Raw genomic sequence first — 22,379 nt, 5'->3', positions numbered from 1 at the left:
TGAGAAATGAGTTGGATTTGGAAGATTTTAGAAAGTTGGCAATCAGTTAGGGAGGGACTAAATATAATGGAGAATTAGTTTATAGGAACTAGCAAAGAAAAGAGAGCAATAGTTGTCAAAAGATCTCTATGCTTTTTCTTATTTGTCTTCTCTTTCCTTTACAGATTGTATTACTGAAAAGCATGCTCGTGTTTGAATCATATTGTCCTTGGTTAGTCGTGGTTTTTCTTTTTGGGGGGGCCAGAAATCCTTGGTTGTGGTTAAAGAAGTCATAAAGATCAATGAATAGCACTAGCAGTCTAGCACATTCGAGTATACGCTCCTCAAATAGTTTCAAAATGATTAAAGTAATCCTTGGCTCTTGCATTGTTCAAAGGATCCAAATCATTTTTTCTATGTAGCTTAGATGGTGATGCAGCACGCGCCCTATAACTTTGTTATTTGTAAAACTCAAAGTCATGTTCACTGACTCTGACAGCATACCAGTTCATGGAAAGCAAAATGCAACATAAAAATCACATATTCACATGGAGATCTGATACTATAGTTGATAGGGTGCAAGTATAGTGTAGCTGAGCTCATTAGATTATTCTCCCTTAAAAGGAATCTTGACAAACTTCCACGTTCCTAGAATACTGCAAGGTATATATTGATGTACTTATAAAACTTCCATGCTCAAACATCAGAGGGTTCCTGTCTTTGTTTACAAAGTCCAAGGCTAACCTGTTTTATTTTTTTAAAATTTCAAGAAGGATCTTGCAGTTGTCAGCGTTGTTTAAGCTGTTAAAGCATACATTTTCCATGCAGATCAGGATAAGATTTAGGGTCATGTTTATTTCATTCTTGTTATTGCACACAAACCTACCGTTACAATTCAGTGCAAAAAGTGTGTAATAACAAGTGTGTACTAACATTTACCTTAAGATTTAAATATTAAGGTACGTCTTCAGCCAAAAAAAAAAAATGTTAATTCATGCCTGGAAACTTATTTTTTCCTCCTTTCATAATGAAATTGCACTCAAATTTTAAATAACACTTTTCTTTTCTGTTGACGTGGGCTTCCAAGGCTCTTAGAGAGCCAGATTAAAGCAAAAATGGCCCACTACCACTGTTTTTCAAAAAAATTAGCAATTTACCACTGTTTTGGAAATATGTAGGAATTTACCACTTTTTGGGTACTTGACTTTAAATAAATTGAGTTTTCCATGGTACTCGAGTTCTCTATTAAAAATTTTCTGGCAAATTTGAAAGTTATTTTTTCAAAGAACTCGAGTTTCTATAACTTGAGTTACAAGGTAAACTTGAGTTTCAAAAAGGTAATAGATCCCTATATATTTTCAAAATAGTGGTATATTGCTAATTTTTTCGAGAAACAATGGTAGTGGGTCATTTTTGCCACCAAACTAATCTCTTGTATATTCCATACACTTCAAGAAATTATAGGAAATAATTCCTTGGAAATGGCCCCAAGGTATTGGGCTTATTGGCTAGTAAACTTTAACCCAAATCCTTGTATGGATGAACTGAAGCTTGGAAACCACTAGATCAACCCCATGGGGTTTAAGCTAGCCCTCTATTGCACAAGAAAAAGGATGAGATATTCATGGTCTTACCAGAATTTAATAATTTATTCATGTATCAAAGTTAATAAGTTTCATTTGCTACAGTAGCATCGTATTTTGTAAAAATGAGACCCACATTTTCGGTTGTGCTATTAATAAAATTAGTCGCAGACTCATGCGATACACGAAAAAATTTGACATTTTTTTTTTTTTTTGGTTAAGTGAAAAATGAAAATAGTAGATGAGACTTATAAATATTAGTTCCAAACTTTTCTTAAAAGAACAAGACTTAAGTATATATTTAGGTGCTGTTTCTTAGGTTCTCCTTTTAAGATTCTATCATGTGAATTTTTTTTTCATGAGATGGAAGTGTTTTTTTTAGTTAAGTAGTCACATGTTGAATCTTAAGAGGGAAACTAAGGAATAATACCTAATTAAGGTACTGTACCTAAGTTTTGTCTTAAAATGATGTGACTATTTTCTACCAAAGTATAGTAACTATAGTTGATATAATATATTAGATTTTCTAAATTAAGCTATTTATATTTCTTATTTAACAGTGTTTTAAATTTAGTAATTTATTTATTTATTATTTTTAAGGAAACATAATGCATTTTACATCCAAATATTATAAAGGCAAGATATTTTGTATATAATATAATGTATGGTTGGAATTTATTTCAAGTAACCTTACAAATTGTTCATTCTTTATACGTCTTGAATGGCCTAAAGGAGAAGTAGATATATAAGTAAATCCCATCCGTATATTAGAAAAAAAAAAAAACAAAACCTTTAATAACATATAATATAAGAAAAGAAAAATGTTAACAGGCACTTACAGGTGTCTGTTAAAGATGATTTATTGTGGGGTTCATTTAATAAAAAATTGGTTTAAATTGATGAAAGGAAAAATAGTATTGAGTGACAAGTGAAACTCAAAAAGTAGACTTTATTGCTCTACACCTATAAAATTGGTAAAAAATCTGACAAAAAGTTGACTTTATTGACATAAAATTGTTTCTTAATGAGGCACGCAATGTGCTCGTTAACATTACCTATAAGAAAAATATAATTTAATTAAGAACCTACCAAAATTACATCTGAAAGATAACATAATTGTCTATGAAGTAGCTTATCTTTTTATACAAATCTCTCCTCTCAAAGTATTATCAAAGTGGATCTGTAGTAAACTGAAGTAGACTGAACTGGATTGGATGGGCCGAAGTGGATTTAAAGGACTGAATGTACTGAAGTATACCTAATGGACCAAAGAGGACTGTACGGGACCAAAGTGGATAGAACTGGACCGTATAGAACTGAAGTGGACCGAATGGGACTAAAATGTATTGAATAGATCTGAAGTGGACTGATGGGGATGAGTGGACCAAATGAGATCAAAATGGACCGAAGTGAACTGAATTGGACCGTAGTGGACGAAAATGGACCCAAATGCTACATTGATATGACTCAACAAGAGTGAGTAACAATAAATACTAACTTCAAATTTTAGTATTATATAGATTTACTATGGTAGTTGAGCTGAGAGAATAGGCAGTATTGCTCAATGAATTTCAGGAGTTTTTAACAAAACAATTCAAACAACCACAACGATCTAGATAACCCCTCTAAGCCTTCATGGTTGTTGTAATGATGGACCAAAAGCTCAGAACCAACGAGTAGGTTGTGATTTTGATGTCCAATGATTTAAATAGCCATACAAGTTATTGTTCTCTACTTAATACGCCACAAAGAACAAGCAGCATTTCTTCAAAGTTATTGCTTGGAAGTACAATGCTCATTACAGAAATTTTTTTATGAGACAGTAGCAAAATAACAATGCTGGCGAATAGCAGGTAGACAATCAGCATGTACAATAATTGGGAACATAAAATTTTTTCCCTTGTTCTGGTGAGTTTGGAATTGGATCTTCTCAGTCTCTAGATTCCAATGCATGTCACAAGCATTTATTCTATGCGAATCCACCTTATATGTGGACCTCAAGATGCATCATAGAGAGTTAGAAAACCTTTCATTTTATTTTTTTTTTTACTTTAGAGGAAAGATCTAATAACCTATTGTTACTTTTTAATGGCAGTTGCAAAAAAATTGATCATTTCCATTATATTCAAAGTCCATTTTGTATTGATTATTGAGATTTAAAAGTGACTTTTGGATGTTTGGTATGAAAGGAGAAATTAAAGAGAGCTTTTTGAAAAAAAGTGGGAAGGATAATACCTTTTAAAAAGGTTTTTTTTTTACCCAAAAGATTTGTAAAAATGGCTTTTGTACAATGGAATAGAGTGAAAGATCATAAGCAATTGATTAATGAGAGAATTTTTTATTTATTTTTGAATAATTCAATAGCTTGCAAGTTACAGCAACTGGTTTGGGGGGGGGGGGGGGGGGTGGAGGGAGGATGGAGATTTGAATTTTGAATGTCTCAGTTAGAAACACCAGGAGGTGCCTGTTGAGCTACAAGGCTCTTGGCAGCTGATCAATCAAAGATTCAAGGCTTTTGATTAATCAATCATTGGATAGAAAATAAGAGAGGCCAGGTTCTCTTTCGGCAGTAGGCATAATACCCTTATGAATTGGCTGATCTCTAGCTGCTCCCATGAGAAGACTGATGTTGCTGATATAGATGCGTGGGCTGGTCACATCTCTATCTACATTACCAAAGTTGGCTTTCCCAGTCAACACTTTTATTGCTATTTGAGCAACTTCAGCAAACCAGTCATCCTCTGGCAACACGCTGCAAAAAACAAGGTTATTAGACAGAATTTCATAGGCAACTTTGGTTCATAAAAAAGGTTATTAGCTTATTATGCATAATGGTTTATAAGACAAGTAGGTAGGTTCAAAGCCTCAATCACAACAAGAGCGGGCTATGTTGCCATAGTCAAAAGAATTTTCTAGCCCAAGTTTTCTTTAATATACTTTTCTGCCAACTAAATGTACCTGTAAGGATCCATTCCAGTGGCAGCAACTGAGTCTATAGCTCTACCTATAATATTCTTAATAACTTGATGCAGATTCGGGATAAGTAACGGCCTTGGATGAAAAAGTATCACAAACTCCATATCCAAGTATAACTGCATACAATGAAACCGTATATATAATATATCAATTGCTCACACCAAAAACATATAGAGATAAAGCATAAAGGAGACAGTTGTGAAAATGTACCTGTTGAAGGCCAAAAGGACCTAAAGGCCTTTGGCCCCTCCTCTATGTCTTCCCAAAGCTTTGATCTTCAGAAAGCCACAGGATTACAGTCTCTGTGAGTCTCAAAATAGAACAGTTGGCAAACCTTTCCTACCTACACATATCCGTTGCAATTTTTTCACTTAACAAAAAAAAAAAATGTCAAATTTTTTCGTGTATCGCATGAGTCTGCGACTAATTTTATTAGTAGCACAACCGAAAATATGGGTCTCATTTTTACAAAATACGATGCTACTGTAGTAATGAAACTTATTAACTTTGATACATGAATAAATTATTAAATTCTGGTAAGACCATGAATATCTCATCCTTTTTCTTGTGCAATAGAGGGCTAGCTTAAACCCCATGGGGTTGATCTAGTGGTTTCCAAGCTTCATTTCATCCATACAAGGATTTGGGTTAAAGTTTACTAGCCAATAAGCCCAATACCTTGGGGGCCATTTCCAAGGAATTATTTCCTATAATTTCTTGGAAGTGTATGGAATATACAAGAGATTAGTTTGGTGGCGAAAATGACCCACTACCATTGTTTCTCGAAAAAATTAGCAATATACCACTATTTTGGAAATATATAGGGATTTCTCATCTTTTTGAAACTCGAGTTTACCTTGTAACTCAAGTTATAGAAACTCGAGTTCTTTGAAAAAATAACTTTCAAATTTGCCAGAAAATTTTTGATAGAGAACTCGAGTACCATGAAAAATTCAATTTATTTAAAGTCAAATACCCAAAAAGTGATAGATTCCTACATATTTCCAAAACAGTGGTAAATTGCTAATTTTTTTGGAAAACAGTGGTAGTGGGCCATTTTTGCTTTAATCTGGCTCTCTAAGAGCCTTGGAAGCCCACGTCAACAGAAAAGAAAAGTGTTGTTTAAAATTTGAGTGCAATTTCATTATGAAAGGAGGAAAAAATAAGTTTCCAGGCATGAATTAACATTTTTTTTTTTTTTGGCTGAAGACGTACCTTAATATTTAAATCTTAAGGTAAATGTTAGTACACTTGTTATTACACACTTTTTGCACTGAATTGTACCGGTAGGTTTGTGTGCAATGACAAGAATGAAATAAACATGACCCTAAATCTTATCCTGATGTGCATGGAAAATGTAAGCTTTAACAGCTTAAACAACGCTGACAACTGCAGATCCTTCTTGAAATTTAAAAAAAAATAAAACAGGTTAGCCTTGGACTTTGTAAACAAAGACAGGAACCCTCTGATGTTTGAGCATGGAGGTTTTATAAGTACATCAATACCTTGGCAGTATCATAGGAACGTGGAAGTTTGTCAAGATTCCTTTTAAGGGAGAATAATCTAATGAGCTCAGCTACACTATACTTGCACCCTATCAACTATAGTATCAGATCTCCATGTGAATACGTGATTTTTATGTTGCATTTTGCTTTTCATGAACTGGTATGCTGTCAGAGTCAGTGAACATGACTTTGAGTTTTACAAATAACAAAGTTATAGGGCGCGTGCTGCATCACCATCTAAGCTACATAGAAAAAATGATTTGGATCCTTTGAACAATGCAAGAGCCAAGGATTACTTTAATCATTTTGAAACTATTTGAGGAGGAGCGTATACTCGAATGTGCTAGACTGCTAGTGCTATTCATTGATCTTTATGACTTCTTTAACCACAACCAAGGATTTCTGGCCCCCCCAAAAAGAAAAACCACGACTAACCAAGGACAATATGATTCAAACACGAGCATGCTTTTCAGTAATACAATCTGTAAAGGAAAGAGAAGACAAATAAGAAAAAGCATAGAGATCTTTTGACAACTATTGCTCTCTTTTCTTTGCTAGTTCCTATAAACTAATTCTCCATTATATTTAGTCCTCCCTAACTGATTGCCAACTTTCTAAAATCTTCCAAATCCAACTCATTTCTCAACTCCGATAGTAATCAGATGAACCCATCTGTTTAGACAGAAATGTCTTCTCAGCTGCTATGGTTTGTGTTTGTGTTCAGTATCATAACATTTGTAGAGGGAAACATAAGCATTGGAGTGAAGGATGCAGCCTCAATGATCTGAGGGGTCTAACCAGCTTCAAGGCTGGAATTCAGATTGACTCGTCTGGCCGGCTACCGAAGTGGGTTGGTCATAGCTGCTGCAATGGGAAGGCATTGTCTGTGATAACAGAACCGGCAGGGTAACAGAAATTTATCTTCCGGGACTCATTTCCTCTGATGAATTCTTTTTTCAGTCCCAGATGAATGGCCAGTTATCTCCTTTGATAACACTCCTCACTTCCCTTGAAGTCATTGATCTTGGTGGACTTATTGGTCTTGCTGGAAACATCCCATCATCGATTGGTGACCACCTCCCGAATCTCCGAAAGCTCAATCTCTATGGCAATAATCTAACTGGTGGTGTACCAGAAAGCATTGGTAAGCTGTCAAAACTTGAAGAGCTTCTACTGCACGAAAATAGATTATCTGGGTCACTCCCTCCAAGCCTTGGAAGGCTAGAGAATCTGAAAATGCTGCTTTTATATTCAAACCAATTTTCCGGTCCTATACCTGATTCCTTTACAAACTTGACAAATTTGATACATTTAGATCTTCACAGTAATTATCTGACTGGTCAAATTCCAGATAGAATTGATCAGTTGCAGGTTTTGAAAGAGCTTGATCTTTCAAACAATTCCTTAAGGGGGAAGATTCCCAGTCATTAACTAATTTAACCTCCATTTCAGTTATGTACTTGGACACCAACTATCTTGAGGGAGAAATCCCATTTCCATCAAGTTTTGGCCAATTGCCTTCTCTTGCTTTTCTAAGACTGCATAATAACAGTCTGAGTGGAAAGATACCACCCAGCTTTGGATATTTGGTCTCCCTCCAAAGAGTTTCTCTAGCAAATAATAACCTTAGTGGAGCAGTTCCCTTCCAGTTTTGGGAACTCAGTAGCTTTGACAGAGCTATATCTTGGTGGCAACAGGTTATCTGGCCAAATACCAACATCAATTGGTCAACTTTCTCAGCTTATTCTCTTGAGTATTTTCTCATAATTTGATTCAAGGACCATTGCCTCATGAGATGTCATTACTCCAAAATCTTCAAACGCTTGATCTTTCATTCAACAGTTTAGAACTCTCCACTATACCACAGTGGCTGCAGAACTGCCATCTCTTTCCAGGATCTTCTTGGCGGGATGTGGAATCCAAGGCAAAATTCCAGAGTTCTTGCAAACAACTCCGAGTCCGATACAGGAACTGGACTTATCAGCTAACAATCTCAGTGAAGCATTCCAGCATGGCTTGGAAGCCTCACTCAGCTTACTTGTTAAATCTTTCTGCGAATTCACTCGTGTCAAATATTCCTGACACAGTTACAAGTTTGCAAAATTGGGTGTGCTTNGTGCTTGATCTCCACTCAAATAAGTTAACAGGCCCCATAAATCAGATTTTCGAGATAGGAAAAAGCTTTCCTGATGGATCACTAACGTGCATTGATCTTTCTGATAACAGCTTCTCAGGAGGAATTGAAGAAATTGGTATGGGAGCACAATGTGGGATTCAGTTTCTTAATTTATCACACAACTTCTTGGAAGGCAGAATACCAATAACTATAGCAAGAATGATATCTATGCAAAGTTTGGATTTGAGCTACAATGAGTTAAGCTTCAACTTGCCAGAGGCTCTAGCAAATGTGAGCTTGTTAGAAACACTGAAGCTGCAGAAAAACAACTTCACTGGTAAAATACCAATTGAGTTTTTGGAGCTGAGAAATCTCAAGGAATTGGACTTATCAGATAATCTACTGGAGGGGGAAATCCCTGTGGGAGAACCTCTAATTAACTTTCCTGAGAGCTCCTACTCTGGGAACAAAGGTTTATGTGGGAAGCCTCTTACTCCTTGTGAGCACCCACAGTAGATGTGGGATATGTGCCAAATGCTAAATATTTGGCACATATCCCACACCAAACCCAAATTGAGCCCATTAGCAGATGTGGGAAATGTTATATCTTTTGCAACATTGAACAGTACCGTGGCAAATTTGCCACAGTACAGAACAGTGTGGCAAATTTTTTTTTCTTTTTTTATTCCTTTCTCTGTCATCTCTCTGTGGCTGTTGGTGAGTTGGTGTGTTGTAATAAATATTATTTTAATGTATAGTAAATATTATTTTAATGTATAGAATTGAATTATAAAACATCTGATAAATAGAATGTTGTAAAATGATGTGGTAAAATAATAAAGTAGGCCTTTAGTATGGTAAAATGGCATAATTTTTAGAACATCTGCTACGGATGCTACCGAGGTTTTGAGTTAATATATGATTGTTTCAAAAATTGAGTCTATATATATACTCTTCATTTTAAAAATATATTTGGAACTTTTGGTCCTTCAGTAGAAGGCCAAGGGCACAGGATTAATGTACCAAGTTATATGCATCGCAGTGCATCAGGAAAGACAAGTAATTTAGCACTTAAATATTAAATTCCCCCTGCTTCAAGTGCCAAGATAGGAATCTGAGTGCTTCTTTCCCATTTACGAAATTGTATGGAGTGAGCATATACACTTTTGACCAACAGTCTACTCAAGATTCTTTCCTATCTAACACCATACTCAACATATCCTGTTTCACCAGTTCTACACGTTATTTTAGACTACCAACTACCTCTTTTTTACTCCCTCAACTCTAACTCTTTCTCACAAGTGCATTACTCAATCTCCATTGCACATGACCTGAACATATTATGCGAATCTTGTCATTTTCTCAACCCCAATTGGAGCAGTACTTGCTTCCACTCATGCTGCGATTCACTGTCAGCATCTTTAATTATTAAAGAGTACGAGAGTTTATACATGTACACACAATATAAGAGAATTTCTCTAAAATTAGCCTTTATTAATTTTAACCTTTAAGCCTTACATTGTTTTAGTAATTGTAATAATTTCAAAGGGGCTCCTGATTATTCCCCAGTTGCCTGTAATTCATGTAGTCAATTCCGTTTAGTCGTATACAACATAAGATCTGCTCTGGCAACTCTTCAGCCTTGTTTCCCTGTTTTAGAATCCACGGATAAGGCAGAGATTAGCACAGCACTCAGAAAGCCAAAAGCAAAACTAGAATAATGTATTATAAAAAGAAAATATTTTACAGGGGAGACAAATTTCATTATAGAGAAAAAAAAAATTGCCTGAATAGTGAGGCCAACGTCCAAGTTGCAGATCTTTAGTCTGTCTAGGAATGCTTCAAACCCTTTCCTAGAGATATAACTGAATCTGTGCATATCCAAATCAATCTCGAAGTAATTTTCTCCCTGTAACCAAGAAGGGAAATGTAGAGGTAATCTTTTGTAATCCAATGTCGTTTGGTTGCTCAAATAGATTTTGAAGAAAACATTGCAACATAAAACAAATAGAATAAATTAAGACATTGTGTAAAACACACATGCACTCGCACATTTGACTCATTAATTGTTATGTAAACACAATGGATTTTTTCAACACTAAAGGATGTCTTTTTCAACACTAAAGTATGTTCCATGAAATCTACAACTGAATTTGCTTGCTATAAATATCTTGTCATGATGCGGACCTATTATATGCAAGATCATGAAATAGATGGCAACATCATTGCCACACCGACATTGTAGAGTCGTTAAAAACGATTGTATCAGTAAGTAAAAAAATGTAAAGATATTGAATTCTGAAACCTTTTTAAGATAAACTCAAACCTTTTTAAAAGAGAAAAAAAACCATTCATTTAAAAGAGAATTAAATTAGAATGAACTCACTATTAAACAATATAGTTGGTTGGATGCAAACTTACCGAGTAAAACTCATGTTGAGGACGTGAAAGAACAGGTTTTTCATTGTAAGCCTGCATAAGCTTCCGCTCTGGCGCACTCAAATGAAGATCTTCCACATTTGCAACACGGCCCAATATCTTCAACCTTTCCCGAAAGGGTACAATTGAATCAACAGGAAACCCTTTCACTTTTTCAACTTCATCGTGCATTAACCTCTGTTGCAAAAAGCACGGATGTGAAACAATGGAAACATAGATAATCAGAAAGAATTGATTACTTCGCTTTCCCTTTTAATTTTTTAAAATAATATCAAACACAAAACAGGGAAGATATGTTGTCAGACAGATAGGCACCATAGGAAAATTGCAATGTGCCTTTTATTAAACAGATTATGATGTGAAAAATGAGAACATTAAGTTATAACTAGAGTGCATTGATGTGAAAATCAAAGAGCTTATCTTATAATTATAAGAAGAAACCAGACTAGAATGCAAAGTTACAAATGCTCCTTCTTACTCTGATATTTTCTTGAAAATTGGATGGAAGCTCCTTAGCGTAACTTTCATTAAGCTTAAAGTACAATACGAAACTCATTCCTTCTCCATCAGTTTCACCCTGAAAAATTGTGGTAGGGTACAACGGAACCTGTAGAAAGGCCAGTATCAGAATGTACAGGGAAAAAAAAAAAAAAAAAAGGAAAATTCTATAAGCCTCAAGAAAAATACCTAGGTAAAGTTTATGAAGAAAATATGCTTTATGGGTCCTTAATTTGAAATGCTAGCTAACCAGCCAAGAAACATGAAATACATAAATGAGAAAAACACATTTGAGCATGTTGAGACGTGATGATAACAAACAAAATTCAAAAGTTTAGAAAATATAAATAAATAAAGATTGAGAGACAGTCAAATATGGTTTGCTTGTAAGCAATAAAAACCATTAATTTTTCCCAATGAGAATTAGAGCATAGGCTCAATTTAAAGGCACAAGAAGGACAAGGGAGGGAGAATCAGAAAGTTAAAGAAAAAAACTGCCTTCCTGTCTTTCAAGAGTAAAAGAAAACACAGAGAGAGAGGAGGACTCAGCACAGCTCTTTAGGAGACTAGAATGGCTTTTATGCCAGGCCCAAATAAAAGGATTAGGGCTTTGCCAAATTAAATTGTTAGTTTATAACTAGTAGAATGCAAGCACAATTTAATTTCATTATGAACTCGAGGTATCTGCATTAATGACCCTCACCAATCAATCACAAATAGGATAATGATGAAAGAATTTGCTTATCAAAAAGAAGGGAGGGGGACAATGAAAGAAGTTGCAACTTTGGCACCTGAAGTATAAAAATTCAAGCTCTCAAGAGGTGGGACAAAATCTAATAAAGCAAGCAAGATATATTTTCCATAGTGGTTTATGGGTCTTGCCTCATCTTACAGGGATGACTAGATAGGTTTTAGGCTCGAATCATGTTCAAGGGGAAAAAGTTTACCCTGTGATGGTAAAATATATTTCACAAATTCAAAATTCTTACATTTCTCAATTTTTTGACCACAATTCCCAAATAAAACAACTTTTATTCTTGAAAACACTAGCTGGGCTGCCAGCAAAGACATTGGATATCATACACAACAACAGGAGTCAAGATACTTAGAATTTTTAACCTAATCTCCACCCTCTAACTACTAAAAAGACAAATGACAAATACAAACACTTACCAGCATGTTCATACGACATGGAGAGCGATCAAAAGAAGAAAATAGGTATACCTGGACATTTACAATGAGAAGAGGTGGGAGGTTTGCAGAAGAATTAACAGAGGGGAGTTCCACAAAACGAGCTATATGAGTTATTTTCCTCTGAGATAAGAATACATCAACACCAAAGGGATAATATGCAGCATAATTAGAAGCAAACTCCTTCCTCTTGTCCCTGTCACACAAAAGACCGATTTCCACAATAAATAGTTTAGCATTGCGACAACTCTATTTATAAGAGATCCAACTACGTTTACATGATGTCTCATTGTGGGGATTTGTAAACTTTAAGTGTAAGAGCATACTTGCATTTGTACAATTGCTAGTTTAATATGTATACATTTACTTGCGTATATGCCATGTAATTATGCATATATAAAACAACTGAGCACTGTGTTCTCACAGTCTTACCTAAAATAATTTACAGCTCGAACTTTGAAAGTACTTGGCTCAATATGTGACCAACAATCAAGCATTTTCTTATCTATTGGACAAAAAGGTACTTGGGAACCTGCTAGTGGCCTTTCCAGAAGCATCTTCGAGGAAACTGTAATCATACAAAGAAATAATTAATTAAACTTATTCAACTTACACATGTTTTATATTTCTCTCTGAAAGCATTTACTTGTGTATACGCCACATAATTATACTACTACTGAGCACCACAATATACACGTGTGAGTGAGTGTGAGTGTGTGTGTGTGTGTGTTTGTGTGTGTGTAAATTACCACCATTAATATCAATATGACTTATTTGGAGGAAGAAGGATCTGGAATGACCGCACATCAATCTAGTAGAACAAACATGCTAAACCAAAATTGATAAACTGCACTCTATTTAAATTCTACTTGTATTCTCCCAATGTAAAGCTGGATTTTCTATGAAGTCCATTTATGTTTGTATCCATAAGAAACTAATGTGTCAAAATTTGACAATCTCAATACTCACATAGAGGGCCATTCACATTTCCATCTTTCCATTTGAAGGAAAGCTTTAAGGAAGCCTTTTTTCTCGAACTTGGCGGACTAGAACTTAATGATCTTCTCTTATCAACTGAAGGAACAGTGGATGCAAGACAGGGTAAGCAGTTGCTTGGAAGAATCCCACAGTTATCTAATATTCCTTGCTCCTTGCCAGGACTTCCATCCACAGACGAGGAGACTTCATCAAGGTACACAGGATGGTTTGTTTCATTTGAAGGTCCATCACATCTAGAAACCTCATTAACAGAGTCGAGTGCAGAATTCCCTGTTGACAAATCCCCCGGTTTCTGCATATGATTGGTGGAATAAGTATGGTGGTTATTGAGATTATGGTCCCAATGATTGGCATCTCTCAGAGATGGAATACTTGATACGGATGCAACTTCAAAGCCGTTCAGAGATAACACATCTGCAGATATCATTGGTGTGCATAAGTCAAATATAAACATATCTCTTCTATCAGAAAGCGAAGGAAAAAATAATCTTCATATGTATTTGAGTCTAAGTATCTACAAAATCATACCTTCGGCAACACTTTGGTAATCGTCATCACAGTCAGACTCCAGAATTGCAGCTGAATCAAACCATGCCTCTTCAACTTGTCCTGATCCTGTCATCATATTGAACAGAATCAGAGGAATGATATAAGAAAATCGCAGTGACACATAATTTGAGAATTCAATGCTTAATTACATGGTTAGCCAAAGCTAGACTAGTATTTCAGGGAAATTTTGGCTCCTAATTCATCATATGTTCAAAAAATGGCAAAAGTTTCGGAACAAAGAAAGTAGAAGAATAACAAGCAAGATTATGCTCCAATATCTTCAATGCGACTGATAAAGCAGATTTATTGGAGAAGTCAATGAGCTTTATACACTGCATATTTCTCGCAAGTTCCCCTAATGTTCCAGGTCTTTATCTGTGAAAACCTAATCACTTCAAGCAACACCAATCTTAAATCCTTGAGAAGGTCCACCTTTCTAGATTATACACCTCGTGTTACATTGTCAGTGAAAAACAAATTTATATTCTTAGCTGTTTACTAAGCAAACCTCCAATGACAGCTTTCTTTCCATAATTAGGAAGCTCTGTGATATTCAGTTAATAGGACAGTCACTCCTATGGCTATCCTATAGACATGCCCAATATCAAAAGTTCATTTGCCACTTGACCAGAACTATTGTTAGCATTTCAAAAACTTCAATGCACAGTCTCTTAGACAGGCAAACCATATTGCTTTTTGATCCAATCACATTGAACTTCAGACCTAAAAATCCAGTTGCAGAAGCCATCTCTCACAACAATATCAAATTGTAAGGCTGTCTTGTTTCTAAACCTTGCAAAATACCATTTCAGGTTCTTGGCACATTAACTAGCACTGAGACAACTCAAACCAAATGCAATATGGTTATACATGGAGGGCTTTCACAATTATTATATCTGCAAAAGACAATTTCCTATGATCACATCAATTCACCTAGAAATGGACTCTCAAAGTCCCCTATTGAGGTCAATTAGATTGCTAAAAATCAGTATGCTAATCTCCCAGTAAACTAAGAATCAAGGACAAAGTGACTTATCTCCTCCAACTGTCAAGAACAATCAAATTCATAAAATTTCCATCTGGATCACTGATCAATTCAAAAAATATAATCTATCCCCCTCTTAATCAACCACATTCTATTCAACTACCAATGTTAACAAAAAGCAACTCAAACTTATCCTCAACTTTCTGAGCTTACCAACAAAGTTGCATGTAAAGAAATTTGCAGATAACTTGAGGTAACCAAGATTATTCTTGTAATATATAGATCAAAACCCCACATAAAGAAATATCTTTCTTTGCGTAAAAGCTCAAAACAGAAGAAAACCAACTAATAATTTACGTGTACTTCACCCCAGCATCCTATCATCACAGAACTCAATAATTGAGTCACTTTTGTAAAGAAATACCACTTTTTTTTTTCTCTCACATAAAACAAGTGTACATTCATGCTATAACAGATTAGCAGACTCACATAATTTCCAAAAGCTGTACTCTTGGCAATCCAAAACCCACCTTCTATAATCCAAACCATAAAACAAAACCAACAAAAAAAATGTCCAACAACATAACCAACCTACAAATCCACACAAAAAACACAAACCCAAAAATAAAAATCTTAAATTTATCAAAATAATAATAATTAAAAACACCACCTGCTCCTCATGTTATTCCACAACTTATACCAAAGACCATTCTAGAGAAGAAAAAAAAAACCAAAAACAAAAAAAAAGAGAAAGAAAGATGAAACCTTGGAGAGTGGGGTTGGTATAGGATCTATCAGATGGTGCAGACCTATCAACCCTGTCCAGTGATCCCTCAGATAAACGAGAAGAGACCTTTTGTTTGAGTCCTCTTACTCTCCTCCTTTTTCCGTTCTTCCTCTTATTCAATCTCCCACCAACACACCCTTCAGGCGCGGAAACACACGCCCCCATGTCTCTCTTTCTCTCTCTCTCTCAGATCAATCTGCAACCACCACCATTATCTTCAACACAAAGATATAAACAATTCTAGAGAGAGAGAGAGATAAACAAGAAGAAAGAGGAAGATAGTAAATTGAAGTGGGAGAAAGAGAGAGTTTAAGCTTTAAGCTACCGCTTGTGAAATTCTCTTCCTTTTATCGTTGGGTTCTCAAAAGAAAAAACCAAATGTTATATTTTTATCTTTGAAGTTTTAAAAAAAAACCTTTCACTCAGTTGGCATGTCATTATTGGTAAATAAATCAAAAGGATAATATCAAAAATATATCTAGATAAAAACAAGTAAAAATGAAAAGAACAAATTCTATATCCATTATTTTTACATCACGACAATTTATAAACTCAACCGTTATGGAAAGAATAAGTTCTAAAATTATTATTTTTTTGCCATTATCTATCGTTCTTTTTTCTCAATTACTCATAGTCTGCCTATCATACCTGTTAATCATTTTTTTTTCATCACTTACAATTTATCACCTTAAAGTAAATTGTGGCATAAAATGTTATAGTGCTAGATTTTCTCCGTATGAAAAAATGCATAGAAATTGTTGTTGTTTTTTTTTTATAGTGCGGTAACGAGCAATGGCAATCTTTTTTTTTTCTTTTTTTTTTGGTTGTTGGTGGCAGCGTAAAAAGGGGCAATTAAAAAGGCATAGAATTGCCCTTTTTACTATTTAGCAATAGGCATTTGCCAATAGTGGGAGGTGGGACCCACAGGGAGTGAAATGAATATGCCACGTAGGCGCAGAAATGGTTAAGCAAACGTGTGTGTGTGTGTTGGGGACTGAGTTTCGTGGACGTGCTTCGTTCATAGTGTTGTACCATTAGTCTATTTCTATATACTGCTACTAACTAGCTAGCAACTACTACAGTACGACCGACCTGACGTTGTTGTTGTTGCTGCTGATGCTATAGATGTTACTACAGTTTTTTGACGTAATGTGTGTATGTTTGTGTTTTGTATAAACTATAATGTATATCTTTTTTCAATTTTTCATTATCTATGATGATTCTATGTTTGTATAACCAGTCCAAAATTTTTTGTCAGGGCAAAAAAGCTGTCCCTAGCTAGGCCATTTATTAGAGGTCGGCCAACTTGTTGTTGTCATTTTTACTGATTACAAGGTTTTATATTTTACAACCAAAAAATATATATATTAGAGAAAAAAAACTTTAAAAAGGAAAATGAAATTTTAGGAGGGATAAAATTTGATTAAAAATATTCACACCTTGAGAATTTATCGTGGAAATGTATTTTGAAATTTTAATCATTGAATTGGATTTTCTTTATCTTCATAATGGATTCAAATCCTCTAAATTTTTTAGACTACTCTATCAAATAGATTTTTTTAAATCTTAATCATTTTTTAATGATTTAATGGTTTAGATTTTGTCATATCAACATTCACTAACAATAATCTTTTTTGGCTACTCACTAATAATAATCTTAATTATTTTCTTTAGAATATTATTAGTGGAATGCTAACATAGCATAATCTAAACTCTTAAATCATAAAAAAATTGTTAGGATTTAAAGAAATTTATTGGTAAAATACCCTAAAAAATCTAGAAAATCTAAATCCAAAAACATATATAGATGTTAAATTTTATTCTAATTGAGTCAACATTGAGTCATAATGTAGTGTTTTTATCTTTATCTTAATAAAGTTACAATTTTCTTATTAAAAAAAATCAATATAAAATAGGTTCAAATTGGATGTTAATTACTGTAACGACCTAAGGAGAAACACTAGCTACATTTGTGTTATTCTTAAAAAAGACTAATTATAATTGAGACTAAAACCCAAATCTACCCAGTAAATATCCGATGTAAAACTCATCACACACCAACATAACACACATAGTCAATTAAATTGGGACATCACACAAATACTATTTGATCCAAAAATGTATTTTTTATACATAATTTAAGATTGCAAAAACTTAAAATTTAAATATTTGACTAATAACATAGTTACTAATTTTTTTTATTTTCTTAAAATTTTACAAGTGTAGAGGATATAATAAAAAAAATATATAATCTATTGATGGATTTATCAAAATTTACATTTAATAAGAATATAAAATGGGAGTTTGAATAGTTTGTTTGGAGAGAACTCTGTCTAGGAAGGTATGAAACCAAAGTAAAGTATATTGGTGGGTTTGTGACGTTACTCTTATGCACTGGTTTGTAATTTTGTATGGGTCGTCCAATGAGTAATGACTTAGTTGAAAAGTAGTTTGAATACTATGTTGTGTTTAGGTGTTCGCTGGTATTATTGTATTTTGTACAGGCATTTCTAGTCAATAAAATAGTATTCTATTCATTAAGACATAAAAATATTCACAACATATATAATTTTTATATAAATTCTTATTGAATTAAAATTATTTTAACAATAATTACTACCAATTTTTGTGCTATAAACCAGTCACTTCAATAAAAACAATTATGTTATCAAATTTGTAAGTATATGAATAATAATGAAACCGAGCTTGCGTGAAGTGGGCTTTACCTAAATGCTGCTTTTTTTTTCAATGGTTGGTAACTGAGAATATTTGTCAACACTCAGGGGAGTTCTCTTCTAAATAGATATTATTCCAAACAACTCAACTACCCATAAAAAATAAAAATAATAAAAAATAAAAAATAAAAACGTGTCACTTTAACCCAAAAAACGTAAAGGAAATGAAAGTTCGTGCAGCTTGTGTTTTTGCTATATATATTTATTAACTTATTCCTTATTTGTGTGTGGATGTGTATTTTTAGCATTATAGTAAATGATTTACTAATAATAATATTCCCAAAATGACTTCTTTTTTTCTTGTTTGATTCCCACTAATAAGTTGTGTGTGTTTGAAAGAAACTTACAATGTTGTGAACCGAATAAGTCAAAAATTTTGTGCCGCGTGTGGAGTAATGAAGACCATTCAATTGTTCGGTGGAGGGTAAAGAGAGTTTTGGGAATGAAATAATGATAAGACAATGTATTGGTCATGTTGAGGAATAAAAAAGGAATTGAAAGAAACGTCTATGTTCATTCTCAAACTACAAATCAATTATAGCTCAATCTTAAAATTCGATAGTATCATTACTATTTTTAATAGATACCAATTGAGTTGAGAACTTGCGCAATACTTAAGGTAATAAATAGTGTTAATGCATATTTGTTTAAATGTCGATGGCGTGTGTGCATGGCAAGATAGAACCATTCTTATAACTATAAATAAATGTTTAATTTTTTAGAAATGCATAGTAAAATTACCTTAGAAATTTTTTATCCTCATAATTTAAATATAATAAATATGATATGAAAATTTCTAAGGGAGAATTTCTAAAAAAATGAACCATGCCAAGAACTTTGACTAAAGCGGGTGGTGAGTTGAGTAGAGAAATTCATCAGGTGAAACAACCTATTCCTAGGCTTCAAACCAACAACAAGTGGGATTGATCAGAGACACTTCGAAGGTTAAAGAAAGTGAAGAGATTCTAGAAAAATAATAGTGTAGCAGTGGTTGAAGGGGAAAAAAATGTAATTTTATTCATGTGATAATGGGTAATTATAGGTAATTATAGGGTTTATGATTGGGGGTTGGTAACCAATTCCCTAAAAATTAATTTGGAGAGGTCCTACTAATGTACCATTCCTTAAGGCCAATTGAGGGTACATGCTTCTAAATTACTTTGCCCAATAATGTACAATGACTCTACCTCTTGAGTGCTCGGCCTGCGTCATTCACTCTTTATTTGAGAAGGTCTTGCTTGAGTATCGACCAATGCACAAATAGTGTTACTCAACAAGATGATACATAATTATCATGCGGATGTGATCTCAAACTAGTCCCAAATAGGCCAAACCGTACTACTATTTAACATTATTAATTGACGAGTATGTCGAGTTCGTATACGTCCGGATGATCCCATCAATACTGACGAATACAAGCTCTGGTTAGGGTAGTCAATTATCTGCTTTACTGACGAAGATATCCAGGCTATTCAATGCAGGCAATCAAACCCAAAACGGTTACAGGGACAACTGTACAAACCGTTGAGGGACAGTGAAGGCACATTAAAGGGCCCCAGGCGTTACCAAAAGGAGCATTAAGACCTCCATAACTACCCCAACGGCTAGAGGCCATGAGAGCCTATATAAGTCTCCCGCATTGCCAAGGACCAGGTACATAGACACAAAAAAACTACTAAAAGATCTTTTTAATTCTTTCTAATTACATTGCCTATTTCTTAGAGAACTTCTTATACTGACTTTGACATCGGAGGCTTTGTGGCAGGCACCACACCGGTGATCATTCTAAGAGGGCTACCTTCCCACTTCTATATTCATAGAGACGAGGGCTTGGCTCCATCTGGAAGCACTTACTTCGACTGACGAGTTTGCACTCTATCAGTTTGGCGCCGTCTGTGGGAAACGACATTTTTCGTGTTCAAACTCGAAATAGTAGTTTCCTACTCTTGTTCATTTCAGGATGGAGTCCAATCAAGATTCCGCTGCCCTAGCTCAACAAGTCCAGGCCCTTACAGCCACAGTTGAAGAACTTACTAAGCAAAACCAAGAAATGAGGCTACGACTTCAGCAGGAGGAAAATCGTTCGAAAGGAAATTAGGAAGGTGAAGGGGATAGTTGCAGAAGAAGTGACCATCGAGGGCCAAATACTCTCGCCGAGCAAAATTTGGACATTCTTCGGGAGATGAGGAGGGAGATAGACGAACTAAGGAATGCCATCAAAGAAAAAACAGAGCGGAGCGTGGATCGGCTGGTTCGAGCGACGGATTCGCCATTCACAACGGCAGTCCTCGACTGTCCAGTGCCCTCAAAGTTTCGGCTACCTCAGCTCGAGCCCTTTGATGGGCTGAAGGACCCCCAAGATCACCTGAATACTTTCAAAACGACCCTGGGGCTTCAGCAACCCCCAGACGAAATACTATGTCGTTCATTCCCAACGACACTCAAGGGGGCTGCCCGGGAATGGTTCACGAAATTGCCAAGGTCGTCCATCGACACATTCGAGCAGCTGAGCAATGCTTTCCTGCGACATTTTATTGGAGGACAACGACCAAAGAGAACCGCGGATCACCTGCTCACCATCAGGCAGGGAGAGAAGGAGACATTGAGGTCGTATGTGAAGCGCTTTACCAGGGAGACACTGGAGGTGGACGAGGCTGACGATATGGTGCAGTTGACAACTTTCAAGGCAGGACTGAAGTCTAGGGAGCTCGTCAGTTCGCTCGCGAAGAACCCCCCAAAGACAATGGCTGAAATGCTTCTTAAAGCGCAGAAATACATGAACGCCGAGGACGCGTTGGCTGCTATCAGGGACGAGGGTAGAACGGAGGACAAAGGAAAACGGGAAGACGATCGTAGAGGACAAAAACGAGATCGTTCAGATCGTCGTAATAATGACGGAGTCAGAAGGAAAGATGATAAAAGTTCACGGACGGTAAAATTCACCCCTCTTGTTATGCCTGTTGACAAAATTTTGACACAGATTCAAGATGAACATTACCTCAAATGGCCACGACCATTACATTCGTCCCCTAGCGTCCGTGACAGGAGTAAGTATTGTCGATTCCACAAAGATCATGGCCATTACACTGAAGACTGTAGGGATCTCAAAGAGCAAATAGAGGAATTGATACGAAAAGGGAAGTTGCAGAAGTTTATAAAGAAGGAGAATACAGCAAATTCCGAGGTGAAAACAAAGGCCAACATGAGTCCTCGTCCAAGAGCGGGAGTCGTTAGTCCCAACCTCCCCAAAATGTGATCGGGGAAATACAGACGATCTCGGGGGGGCCTATCACAGGGGGTTCATTCAAGTTACTTAAGAAGGCACACCAACGACAGGTGAATAGCGTCCACATGGAGCCCCCACCAAAGCACAGACGAACTGATCAAGATATAACCTTTAACGAGAACGATGCTCGAGGAGTGAAACAGCCTCATAATGACCCTTTGGTCGTCATGCTTACTATAGAAGGGTTCAACACAAAAAGGGTCCTCGTGGACAACGGCAGTTCTGCTGACATCATCTACTTTCCCGCATTCCAGCAATTGAGACTTGACCCAGGAAGACTGCGTCCGTTTGACTCCCCTCTCGTCAGCTTCAGCGGCGACAGAGTATACCCCAAAGGCATAGTGACGCTGGCTGTAACAGTAAGGACAAACCCGAGGCAATTGACTCGTCATATGGACTTCCTGGTTGTAGATTGTCCTTCGTCATATAACGTCATCATTGGGAGGCCAGCGCTCAACAAGTGGAAAGCGTCCACATCCACCTACTGCCTGAAGGTAAAATTCCCAACAGAAAATGGTATCGGCGAAGTTAAAGGAGACCAAATTCTAGCTCGGGAGTATTACCAAGCTGTATTTGCAGCCAAGGAAAACCACACGTGGACGATAGAAGAAAAAGAGGAACAAAAAACAGAAGCGCTGGAAACAGTGGAGCTGATCGAAGGGGAAGCAACAAAAACAACCAGAATAGGGACGACCCTAAGTCCTGAGATGAGAGCAAAGCTCATACAATTTCTTCGGGAGAACTTGGACGT

The 22,379-nt window shown here is 35.7% G+C and overlaps 3 protein-coding genes across 3 annotated transcripts; 2 read left to right on the top strand and 1 right to left on the bottom strand.

Moving 5' to 3' along the window:
- The first annotated feature begins 6,377 nt into the window (after positions 1-6,377).
- On the top strand, positions 6,378-8,941 carry LOC112012094 (LRR receptor-like serine/threonine-protein kinase SIK1). Its single transcript, XM_024044466.2, is given in 9 exon segments — positions 6,378-6,804; positions 6,807-6,909; positions 6,912-7,463; positions 7,466-7,683; positions 7,685-7,801; positions 7,803-7,908; positions 7,911-8,039; positions 8,042-8,074; positions 8,077-8,941. Coding segments are annotated over 9 exon segments (1,932 nt in total). The 5' UTR covers positions 6,378-6,729; the 3' UTR covers positions 8,676-8,941.
- A 683-nt stretch (positions 8,942-9,624) lies between these two features.
- On the bottom strand, positions 9,625-15,970 carry LOC112012096 (uncharacterized). Its single transcript, XM_024044468.2, has 9 exons — positions 15,586-15,970; positions 13,815-13,901; positions 13,257-13,700; positions 12,720-12,855; positions 12,321-12,483; positions 11,077-11,205; positions 10,581-10,775; positions 9,946-10,068; positions 9,625-9,809 (listed from the first exon to the last, which is right to left on the bottom strand). The coding sequence occupies exons 1-9, from the start codon at positions 15,770-15,772 to the stop codon at positions 9,702-9,704; spliced, it is 1,572 nt and encodes a 523-aa protein (XP_023900236.1). The 5' UTR covers positions 15,773-15,970; the 3' UTR covers positions 9,625-9,701.
- Positions 15,971-20,524: 4,554 nt separating this feature from the next.
- On the top strand, positions 20,525-21,598 carry LOC136069543 (uncharacterized). The gene has a single exon (XM_065778217.1). The coding sequence runs from the start codon at positions 20,525-20,527 to the stop codon at positions 21,596-21,598; it is 1,074 nt and encodes a 357-aa protein (XP_065634289.1).
- The last annotated feature ends 781 nt before the right edge of the window (positions 21,599-22,379 follow it).

This window comes from Quercus suber, unplaced genomic scaffold (genome assembly GCF_002906115.3).
Source record: "Quercus suber isolate HL8 unplaced genomic scaffold, Cork oak 2.0 scaffold_176, whole genome shotgun sequence".
In the NCBI taxonomy this organism is placed as follows: Eukaryota; Viridiplantae; Streptophyta; class Magnoliopsida; order Fagales; family Fagaceae; genus Quercus; species Quercus suber.
Note: the sequence above shows the minus strand (reverse complement) of the source record. Positions and strands in the feature narration are given on the sequence as shown.

Excerpts from the sequence above, each read along its gene's own strand:
- LOC136069543 (XM_065778217.1), top strand. The coding sequence starts at position 20,525 with ATGAGGAGGGAGATAGACGAACTAAGGAATGCCATCAAAGAAAAAACA.
- LOC112012096 (XM_024044468.2), bottom strand. The coding sequence starts at position 15,772 with ATGGGGGCGTGTGTTTCCGCGCCTGAAGGGTGTGTTGGTGGGAGATTG. Across the intron at positions 11,206-12,320 it reads TTCTCATTGTAAATGTCCAG|GTTCCGTTGTACCCTACCAC; the intron begins GTATACCTATTT and ends GCCTTTCTACAG. Across the intron at positions 10,776-11,076 it reads ATTTTCAAGAAAATATCAGA|AGGTTAATGCACGATGAAGT; the intron begins GTAAGAAGGAGC and ends TTTTTGCAACAG.